This window comes from Rhinolophus sinicus, chromosome 14 (genome assembly GCF_057876585.1).
Source record: "Rhinolophus sinicus isolate RSI-liver-muscle chromosome 14, RSI-T2T, whole genome shotgun sequence".
NCBI classification, from domain to species: domain Eukaryota; kingdom Metazoa; phylum Chordata; class Mammalia; order Chiroptera; family Rhinolophidae; genus Rhinolophus; species Rhinolophus sinicus.
Genome location: NC_142514.1, coordinates 177,022,538 through 177,034,570, shown reverse-complemented (window position 1 = coordinate 177,034,570; position 12,033 = coordinate 177,022,538). Strand labels below are relative to the sequence as shown.

General features: G+C 37.5%; 1 protein-coding gene and 1 pseudogene across 1 annotated transcript; one reads left to right on the top strand and one right to left on the bottom strand.

Moving 5' to 3' along the window:
- On the top strand, positions 1 to 1,027 carry LOC109435469 (olfactory receptor 9G4-like; annotated as a pseudogene).
- A 1,495-nt stretch (positions 1,028 to 2,522) lies between these two features.
- On the bottom strand, positions 2,523 to 3,458 carry OR9G1 (olfactory receptor family 9 subfamily G member 1). The gene has a single exon (XM_019713404.3). The coding sequence runs from the start codon at positions 3,456 to 3,458 to the stop codon at positions 2,523 to 2,525; it is 936 nt and encodes a 311-aa protein (XP_019568963.3).
- Positions 3,459 to 12,033: the final 8,575 nt, after the last annotated feature.

The window sequence follows — 12,033 nt, the reverse complement described above, 5'->3', positions numbered from 1 at the left end:
GACATGAAAGTGGGAAATTGCACCATGCTGAGTTTATCTTGGTGGGCTTCTCAGCAGACCCCCAGTGGCAGCTCATTTTATTTGGAATATTTCTGACAATCTGTTTGATAACCTTGTTGGGGAACATGACCCTGGTTGTCTTAATTCGTATTGGCTCCCGCCTACACACACCTATGTACTTTTTCATTGGCAATCTGTCCTTTTTGGATTTTTGGTACACCTCTGTGTATACTCCCAAACTCCTGGCCAGTTGTGTTTCGGAAGATAAACGCATTTCCTTGGCTGGATGCGGAGCCCCGGTGTTCTTCTCCTGTGTTGTTACCTACACTGAGAGCTAGCTCCTAGCAGCCATGGCATTTGACCGCCACATGGCAATCTGTTACTTTGTTTAGGTACTGTGTCCAGCTCTCTGTGTACTGGACTCATTGTGGGCTCTTACATAGGAGGGCTACTGCCAACACCTTCCCCCTGAGTGTCTGCTGTAAAAATATCATTCACCACTTCTTCTGCGATGCACCACCATTGGTAAAAATGTCCTGTACAGATACCTAGGTCTATGAAAAAGTCCTCCTGCATGTGGTGGGCTTCACGGTCCTCTCCAGCATTCTTGCCATCCTGATTTCCTGTTTCCACATCCTTATGGCTCTTCTGAGGATCTGCTCAGCCTCAGGAAGGTGCGAGGCCTTCTCCACCTGTGCTTCACACCTCACCTCAGTCATGCTCTTCTACAGATCCCTGCTCTTTATGTTTTCAAGGCCAAGTTCCACCTACTCCCTGGAGAGTCAAAGAGGCTGCCTTGTTCTACACGGTGTTCAACCCATTGCTCAACTCTCTCATCGAGAGCCTGAGGAACAAAGATGTCAAAGCAGCCTTCTGGAAAGCAGCACAGACGCTCAGGCCACGGAGACAGATGAATGTTATCTTTTTGCAGAATGCTCTCCCTGCATTTTCCATATTATTGACTTATAGATCTGTTTGTAAACAATACAATATAATATATCAAGTAAATACAACATGTTACACTTAAAACAATGAAACAGATCAAACCACTCTTTCATTGTTGATTATTACTTTGTTGTGATTAGACTATTTTAAACCTATAATACTGGGTTGTGCGATGTTCCACAATATTGTATTTTTTGCTTCCTAGCAGTACAAGATCTTTCATAAAATTCATTCTCTCCGTTATCTTTGGGTGGTCTTAAAAAGAGAAAAGAGGAATTGGATAGTGTTTGTGCACAAAGTTTGACTTTGAAGCTTGGTGAGCAAATTTTATTGTGTGGGGAAAAGATTTGGAGTGGTTAAACTTGTGGAAATTTACTTAAATTTTATAAATATTTATTTTGAGTAAGGAATTCTCTCCATATTACTCATAAAGCTTTAATTGAATATATAGAAAATATCTTTGTAAACTGTGTCTTCTACATCAGTTTAATATTAGGCAAAATGTTTAAAAGTTGTTTAGGCTACAAAACAAAACAAAACAAAACAAAACAAAAACAAACCCAAACACTTTTGTAAACCCCTGGAGAAATATGTCTCTAGGATTGTGTGTTACCCCAAACACATGGTCTCTCCACAGAGAACGACTACTCTGCCATACTCTCCCCCATTTCATATCACCATGTATTCCCTGTGAGAGAAAATAACATCGAGTGGAAAAACTGAAACAAACCAACCCAAAACAAAACCCCCACTATATTCTAGAGCCAATGCTTTTTTTTTTTTTTTTAAGTATATAACCAGAAGGTTTTGAAAACAAAAAACTCACAGCTCCATATTCACTACATAGCAGGTTTAGTTGATATATATTTTTAATACTCTTTGCAACAACACTGCAAATTAAGGATTTTTTTTCTTACATATGACAAATGAGTAGCTTGAGTCTCAGAAGTTAGAACTTTGGTTATTGAAAGATTATAGCTATTGTTGTAATGAACACATGTATACAATGTATTTAAATTAAAACTTTAGAACAAATAGTTGTAGCCACTTCACTGTTTGTACTAGCACTATTTCTGGTCTTTCTTTTCATCTGCATTCATTAAATAACATCACTGCCCTCTCTCTTAATCACAATAGTCTTAACATTCCTTATTCTTCTATTTACACAGTTCTGTAAGTACTAGACAATAAAGATTAGGGGCATAATCCACATATCTCCAGAATCCATATAACATCTTTATGTCCCCATAAAGCCTATCACGTAGGAAAAAAAAATTGGGTCAATCTGATGGGAGATACTGAAGTCAAATTTAATCCTTTGAGATCTCAGCTATAATATACACACTCTATTTTGCATTAAACCATGATACTACTTTTGAAGAACTATGTTAATATTAAATTGAATCTCTATTTTATAGTAGTCTGATCACTAAAGCAAAACAAACTCATACAAACAAAATCTTTTTCATTGGAATTATTTGAATATCAAAAGAGGTGCTTTTTTCCATCCAGTTCTCCAACCTTCCCCCAAAGCCGTCCCTTTTCATCGAGCACTTATTTGAGAAATTTATGTCAATTTAGACTTCAGATAATGTGAACCCGAAGGACTTTTTCAGAGCTTCTTTCACATCTTTATTCCTCAGACTGTAGATCATGGGGTTCAACATGGGGAACAGCACAGTGTAAAACATAGAAACCATTTTGTCCCTCTCAAGGGAATAGCTGGAACTTGGGCGAGAGTAGATGTAGAGAATGGAGCCGTAGTACAAGGTGACAGACGTCAGGTGGGAGGAGCAAGTGGAGAAGGCCTTGAGGCGACCCTGGGGGGAGCGGATCCTCCGGATGGCATGGATGATGAAGAGGTAGGAGGCGAGTATGAACACAGAGGGGGCAACAACGTTGGAGGCCAGGAGGAAGTGTAGCACAGCCTGGTAGCTCTCCTCCACGTCACAGGCCAACTTCACCAGGGGTGGGACATCACAGAAAAAGTCATCAATGACATTGTTACCACAAAACTCCAATGAGAAGGTGTTGCTGGTGAGTATCACAGCGTTGACAAAACCTCCAGTATAGGAATATATAACCAAACAGTTACACAATCTCCTTGACATGGCCTGAGCATAGAGCAGGGGGTTGGAGATGGCCACATAGCGGTCATAAGCCATGGCAGCCAACAGGTAACACTCACTATATGCCAGTCCAGCAGAGAAAAAGAACTGAGCTACACAGCCAGCAAAGGAGATGCCTTTGTCTTCAGAGATGCAGGTCACTAGGATCTTCGGAGTGTAGACAGAGGAATACCAGAGATCCAGAAAAGACAGGTTCCCAATGAAAAAATACATGGGTGTGTGTAGCTGGGAGTCCTTACAGATCAACATTATGAGGACGGTATTTCCTACCACGGTCACAGAGTACACACCAAGGAACAGCACGAACAGGACCAGCTGCATTATGGGGTCTGTAGTGAAACCCACGAGGATGAACTCAGTCACCGTGTGATTGCTTCTCGCCATGACTTAAAGAGAGCTCACCTACAGATGGAGGAGGGAAGAGTTTAATTCCTTCAACCAGTACTAAATGAGGGCTTTCTCTGTGCTAGGCCTCTGAGATGTGCTTAAGGCTGTGGATGTTAGAGTAAGAAAGATCTGAGCAGGAGTCTTGTCTGACTTGGGCAGGTGATGGGAGTTTTCTGAGCCTCAACATATTCATTTCGATAAAAGGCGTTTAGTAACAGGAAAGCTTTAGTGCTGTTGTGGGTTTACTCATTTTTAGGAAAACATTTCTTGAGCCCCAGGTACTGTCCCAGCATTGGGATACAGCAGTGAGAATGATTGGGCTGGGCCTTATTCTATGGAGCCTTTATTTAGAAGACAGAGATACATAATAAATAAATAAGTATAGAAATATTTTCAGTGAATGTTGGATGATATTAAGAAAATAAAATGGGATGATTGATGGGCTGAAAATGAACTAAGGGAGGAGCTAATTAAATTTAGACACAGAGAGAAATGCCCCCCTCCTATTTCCCAGCTAGACATGGACAAGTTGTTCAAAGCCCATGAGAAGTAAAAAAGTCCCTATAGTTTAGATGGTGGTGACACTTGAAGGGTGACAGAATAGTTCACCTCAAAATATGCCACTTTGGCATAATGATTACTTTGAGCTTATAATGATTATAATGGCATTTTGTAAAACAGCAGATACAAGAGACACTCTGATCCCCCATTTCTTCCTGAAAACAGGAACTAAAACTCTCATGTGAGAGCTTCCCTCTCTGATACAAGGAGAAAAAAACATTCTTATTATTAGGGAGAGAAAGTGAGATAAAAAATATTCTGCACCAAAAAACCTGGTTAATATATATATATATATATTTTTTTTTTCCTTTTTCATCCATGTTGTACCATCTATCATTATTTTATTCTTTTTTATTGCTGAATAATATTCCTTTATGTGAATATACCACACATTGTTTACCCATTCATCAATTGATGAACATTTCATTTTTTCTACCTTTTGAAAATTATGAACAATACTACTAATGAGCAGTCTTGCACAATTTGTGTAAGGACATATGTTTTCACTTATCTTGAGTAGATACCTAGGAGTAGAACTGCTTAGTCACATGGTAAATTTATATTTAACATTTTGAGGAATATTCAATATAAATTGAACTTTGTGTTTTTGATTCACGTTTTTCTAAGGACAAATGATGTTGAGCATATTTTCATGTACTTATCAGCTATTTGTTTATCTTCTTTGGAGAAGTATCTATTGAAATCTTTGGCCCATTTTTAATCAGGTTTTTTGTTTTTATTGTTGAAGTGTAAGAGTTCTTACATATTCTGGCTACAAGTTTCTTATCAGATACATGACTTGCAAATATTTCCCCCCATTCTCTGGGTTAGCTTTTTACTTTCTTGATGGTCTCCTTTAATGTAGAAATGTTTTTAAATTTGATAAAGTCCACTTTATTTTTTCTTTTCTTGTTTGCCTTTGGTGTCTTATTTAAGAAACCATTGCCTAACCCAAGGTCACAATGATTTGCTCTTTTTATTCTAAAACTTTTATAGCTTCAGTTCTTACATTTAGGCCTATTATCCATTTTGAGTTAATTTTTGTATATGGTGTGAAGGAGGGGTCCAACGTTATTTCCTTGTATGTAAATAACTAGATGTCACAACACCATTTGTTGAAAGGACTATTCTTTCCTCACTGTATTGCCTTGTCAAAATCAGTTGACCATAGTTTTAGTTCTCTCTTGTTCCTGTAACAATCTACCTCATACTTAGTGGCTTAAACCAACACAAATGTATTAACTTACAGTTTAGTAGATCAGAAGTACAACATGGGAACAACTGAGCTGAAGTCAAGATGTCAGTCGGGCTGTGTTCCTTTCTGGAGGGTCTAAGGGAGAACCCATTTCCTTGCCTTATGCAGCTTCTAGAGACGGCTCACATTCTTTGGGTCACGATCCCTCTCTTCCATCTTCAAAGCCAGCACCATTGTATCTCTATGACCATTCGCTCATAGTTAAATCTCCCTCTGATTCTGACTCTCTTTTCAACTTTTAAGGACTTCTGTGATTACATTGGGCCCAGCCGATAATCCAGGATAATCTATTTTAAAGCCAGCTGATTAACAATTTTAATTTCCATTTCTATGAAACAATATTCACAGCTTCCAGGGATTAGAACATGGGTATTTTGGGGAAGCATTATTTTGCCTATCCAGACTATCATTGTAAGGGGTTGTTTCTTGACTCTGCATTCTATTCCGTCGATCTTCGTGTCTATCTTATGCCAGTACCTCATCATCTTAATTTTGTAGCTTTGTAGTAAATTCGTTTATGCATTTAGTTTTTTTCTCCCTTGTCCTGTTCTGTAATATTAATTGCTCTTTTTTTTTTTTTGTCTCTAATAGTGAGAAATATTACATCTCCTTGTGAACTCTCAGCAGTTTCAGAAACTTCAATAGAAAGATGGTGGAGATATTTCAAAAGAGGCCTTTTCTTAGCCCTTATCACATCATTAGTATGATTATATTAGTACATAAACGAACTCGGGACTGGTTGTGAGGAACAAGCAAAATTTCCATGTACCTGTAACATCTGAATTAGGCAACTTACCTAAAATTCTCAGCAACACCATCACTTCAACAGAATTCAAATCTGCCTATCCCAGAATTTTTTATATCAGTTTGTGGCTCCCAAGGGTTGTAGATTCCTCCAGCCTCTCAGGATTTTACAGCTTGGGAAATAACTAACAAGGCAATTAAACAAAATTGTATATTGACAAATTGGGTATTATTTCATGATGCAGAAAAAATTTTTGAGACGGCTATCTATGTCCAGGTGAAAATGTAATCAGCCATAATTTGCATTCTCATTCTCTCTTGAGTTGTGTAGAACTAAACTAAGCATATGCATGCTCATGTATTATGTATACTACATTACTCATATGCATATTAAAGTGCATATGTTCAATGATTCTAATATTTTTGTTCTATGTTGAATATGTTTCTTTTGTCCTTCCAAATCCATTCGCTGCAGTTTTAACCTCCTCTTTGCTCCAGGATTCCCAGCTGTATTTACTGCATTGGTGGGCTCCTTTGCTCTCTATCTACTTAATGGGTTTAACCAGAGGTTGTCACTGGTGGGGAAGAGAGTGAAGTCAGAGCGGTTTCCTCCAGGCTCCTTACCTGCAGAAATGCCACAGCTGGCTGCATCCTTGGACCAAGACCATAGATTCTGGCAGGTGACTCTCTTTCAAAGTTCTCCCTCCAAGACTCATAACCTCTCTCTCTTCTTGTACTTTCAGGGGTAAGGGAGGTAATAGGTCTCAGAAGTTACTAGTCCTAGAATTTTTACACTGTTCCGTGGGAATTCCCTACACCACACACATTGCTTTGTAATAATCCCTTTATTAAACCTTCCCCAAATCAACCAGTTTAAGTGGCCATGAGCTACCTGCCAGGTTCATTACATCATACTGGTCCTAGAAGTACTTTCAGGAGATAATCATTCAAATAGAATTGGATTGTTTACATATTTGAGGATTAGATGTATAAACCCATCATGGTGGGAAATGAGGCACTGGTAATCTACGGCATCCAGTGCCATCAAATGTACTTAAATGATCACAGATGGCATCATGGAATGAAGGACAGGTAGAGGGCAAAGCACTAAGAGATTAATTTTCTGCGGCACAGTCATACAAATAGAGATTGTAAATATCATGTGATGAGTTAGCTTCTGCTGAAATTTAAACCTGTGAGTATCCAACTGAAAGAAACAAACAAAAAAACACCAAGTAGCCAGAAAGTCAGATTGCAGTGCAAAACTGTCAGAGATATGATAGGACCAATTACTCACAGATACCACACACTTTAGATGGTAACCAAGTATTGACAATATCAGGTCAATCTTATTTAATAAAACTCAGAAGGGTTTTGTTTAAGACTGCCATTCCTCAGGGATAGATATATTCAATCACAATTTTCTTTTATATCCTGCATTGAGTTTTGCTGAATCCAAATATATTTATAACAGATATGTATCTATATATGTATATTTGATATTGATAAACGCATAGGTACTGATATTTCTATAGGGTGCTGGGTATCTTCCATTTGCCCCTCTAGATTAACTGCCAACCCTTTCCATCCTGCTCTCTACTCCAGGAGACCAACCTGTACAAATTGTGTCAACTAATTTGGCCAATAGTAGAGGACCTGAATGGAGAAAAAAGCCTGAGTTCAAAATATTTCTTTCTGGAATCTATCCCTGCAGGGTCAGGGAAGGCCACATTCACCCCTAAACAGAGGCCAACGTTTCTGTCTGGGTGCCCTTGCCACACAATCTCTCTCCCTCTTTCTCTGGGTTCTGGAAATGTTCTTACCACTTTTCCCTTGAGGCCTAGATTTAGTAACGTGCTGTGTCAAAGGACTAATCTACCCTCTGGTTTTCCCATACTCTGCTCACATCTTTGTAAATAGTCCCTTTATTAAATTCTTCTTAAATTGGCCGGTCTGAGTGGGCCATCTGTTTTCTGACAGCACTCTGACTGATACATTCATAACTATTAGGAGGAGCCCTAGAATCAAAGCTTTGACACTTACGTCTCTGAGATTAGTTTGCTCACATATTTAAAAATGTGCAAATATATCACTTGCCAGGGAAATGGGGCACTGATAAGCCATGGTATGTAGTGGCATCATGATAATTTAAATGACCGCCAATAATATCTTAGCATGAAGTGCAGTAAGAGAGCAAAGCATTGAAATACTAAAAACTTTGAAATTGCGATAGCTTTGGTTATAAAAATCACGGGGTCTTTTGAATTGAAAACTCTGATTATCCTACTGTGAACACGAAAGGGAAGTTGGGAAGCCTCAACTATAGGTTTGAAGAAGTTTCTCATGTCCTTTGATCCTTTAGAAAAGGTATGGTTCAGGTCCGACCCAGGGCCTGATTGTAAGGACTACAGAAAAACAATACCAACTAAATGCCTAACACGGTCAGAGGTTTTACGGTAAGCTGAAAGAATTTATGGAGGGAAGACTTGGGACCTTAAAAGAATAGAATAGGAATATTGGGCAAACCATCCTTGTTCGAACTGTCCCTAGCTTCCCCCACCTGAGGGAATCAGCTTTCCCCTGCACAAAAGTCTCCCAATGACTCCATGTAGGGAGTTGCCTTACGAGCTCCCATAATTCACCTCAGCACCCACCCTCTACAGTGAAAGTTAAGTATCACTAGCCCAGAGGAAGAAATCAAAGACTTGCTCTTAGAGGAAATACACCCTAGAAAAGTTTTCAGATCTCACCAATCTGTATTGGCAGGAATTTGGGAAGCACATATGGGATTGGGTTCTAAAAGTGGTAAACCAAGGAGAATGAAATGTAAGGATTAATCAAGCCAAATTTATCAACCCAGATGCACCCATATAGAATTCAGGAACTTGTGTTTCCTTAAGAACCTTAGGAATTTATACTATAATTAAACATTCAATATAATTGATTCTTTTGAACTGTGTGAATGCTTATGGAAGACAAAACATTCCAAAACAACAATAACAAAATATGTTAATATCAATACCATAGACTTAATTACTTTCCTTAGTATCTCTATAGTTAGTGTTGTAACTTCCTTAGATTATTTATATGCTTATTTGTAATCATTTTGTGTTTTAGTCATATTATTTGGACTTTTCCTGGAGTTGAGGTAACTTTACAAGATAAAAATGAAAAAAAAAAAATCTTCTCAGTCTAGCAGTGGTTTCTTATCTGGAAAATAGAACTGTTTTCTTAAAGTAAGTACAACAGAGCAAAACGTCAAATGGTTAATTTTTCTTTTTTATAGTTAAACTTTTAATGTCAATATGAGTTTTTATATCCACTATTTTAAACAAAAGTTTGTGTTTCTTTGCCAAATAGTGTCTCCCTCTAAAATTATTTTTTTCAATTCTCAGCCTGCATTACATAACCCATTTTATATTAGTATTATATATATATTAATTTAAAACATGAGATTTGTTCAAGAATAATTTAATATTGTAATAACTTTATCCTAATTAATAAGTGTACTCAATCTTCATCCATCATATCAGAGATTGAGTCTCTGATATTGAGTCTCATAATTAATTTTTCATTTAAGAACTATGATCTAATTCAGAATACTAGAATTATCCTGTCTCAACTTGCTTATTCTGTATGAAACTGTTACTGATTACTACTAGTAGTAGTGGTCATCAGTGGTGATTATTCCTTTCTGATCTTTGTAAACCTAATTTTACTAGAACTACTTGAAAATTATAATTCTTTACACTTCTTATTTGCTGCTTTTACCAATAGACATGGCATATCTATATTTATTTAAATTTCTGTATGTTTTTATACACTCTATTTACTTAATCATATCACTACCTTTAAAATCGAATCAAAATGAAATAATCTATTGTATTTACCCCTCTTTTATTTTATATTTTATTTTTATTCTTGGCTTTCACTAGTTCAACATATTGCAACTAAAAATATATTATTTTGGTTTTTATGTTGATTTGTTTTTTGATACTCAGAATGTCACAACTTCACCAACATGAGACTCTGTAAGTTGGTTCCTTTCGTCCCTGCCCCCCATCATATGTAGAAGCATCCACGTTTTCTAGACACAACAGACTCTTTCAGGCACGTATATTTTCTCACTCAAAAAACACTGACTGACCTACCCTCTCAGAATTCCTGATTCTTTTAGACGGGCAATAGTACTAGGGATACAACTTTAGGTCCAAAGTGTGCACACACAGAATATCACGGGACATAATGGGTTGTATTATTTTAGTATGGATAGAGGGGCGGTCTGAGGTGTGTCTCTACACTGTTTCATGAGCTGTAACTAATAGATTGACTGAGCAGGGACTTAGAATAAAACAGCAAAATTAGTGACAAGGAAGTCGGGAGAGGTGTATGTATGGATCTCCTGGAAAGGACAGTGAAGATATTCATGTTCCATTATAAATGTCCACTAGGGGGCACTGCTTACAGAAAGGACATTCAGTGATCAGGCAGACAAGCACGCTGAGAATGTTGGTGAGCTCCTTTCCCTGGGAAGCTCTGTACTCAGACAGTGGGCACATTGCAAATTGGCGGCAGCAAGCGGGGAGGCTACGTATGAACGCAACAGAACTGGTTTCGCTTTTATTTTTGCATCTCCTTTTAGCCATCTTCAAGACAATTCTAATCACAGACACCACCAAGTTGTCTCACCTAACTGCGGCCACTGCTCTGGTTTTTGTTTCCTAAAGTCTGCTTCATGACAGCCAAGGCAATTTAAAATCATAAATCAGATCATAATATAGTACCGCTTAAAATCCTCAGGTATTATAATCAGGATAAAATCTAACCTCCTTACCATGATCTAAAACTGTATTACTTAAAGTATGGTTCAAAAGCCAGCAGATGAACATGTCTGGTATCTTAAAAAAAAAAAAAAAATTAAATGTATTGGGTGACATTGGTTAATGAAGTCACATAGGTTTCAAGGGTACATTTCTATAACACATCATCTGTATATTGCGTTGTGTGTTCCCCTCCCAGAGCTTGTTACAAGGGAAGACTCTGGCCCTGCCTCAGAACTGCTGAACTAGAATCTGCACTTTAACAAGAAACGTATGTGATTCATATGCATATTCAAGTTTGAGAAGCACTCCTCTAGAAGATTCTGCATACTTTGTCCCCTACCTACTTTTTTTTTTTTAAAGATTGCATAGTTATATATGAGTTGATTTTTGTATATGTGTGTGATAAGGGTCCACTTTCACTCTTTTGCATGTGGATATCCAGTTGTCCCAGCAACATTTATTGAAGAGAGAGACTACCTTTCCCCATTGTGTTCTTGGCACCCTTGTTGACGATCAGTTGACCGTATATTCCTGGGGTTATTTCTGGGTTCTCTATTCTGTTCCATTGGTGTGTATGTCTGTTTTTATACCAGTATCATACTCTTTTGATTACTGTAGCTTTGCAATATATTTTGAAATCAGCAAGTGCGATGTCTCCAACTTTGTTCTTGTTCAAGATTACTTGGACTGTTCATGGTTTTTTGTGGTTCTGTATACATTTTATAATTGTTTTTTTTTCCTATGTCTGGGAAAAATGCCATTGGAATTTTGACAGGGCTTACATGGAGTTTGTAGCTTGCTTTGAGTAGTATGGGAATTTTAATAATATGGAATATGTCCTTGTGCTGACCGTGTCCCTAGACAGCGTATATATGAATGTGAGAAATCTTTTTTTTTTGTCTTTAACCTTGGAAATTTTAATTATGATGTGTCTTTTTTTTTAATTTATTTTTTAAATTTATTGGGGTGACAATTGTTAGTAGAATTACATAGATTTCAGGTGTACAATTCTGTATTACATCATCTATAAATCCCATTGTGTGTTCTCCACCCAGAAAATGTGAGAAATCTTTAAGTGCTTTTCATATGACTTATGAACTAGTCAAACCTAGGCAAGTGATCTGTCCTTTTCAGATTTAAGTCCAGTGGAGTCTTTTCTGTCTGTAGTAGCTTCCATTGCAATCCAGAG

Excerpts from the sequence above, each read along its gene's own strand:
- OR9G1 (XM_019713404.3), bottom strand. The coding sequence starts at position 3,458 with ATGGCGAGAAGCAATCACACGGTGACTGAGTTCATCCTCGTGGGTTTC.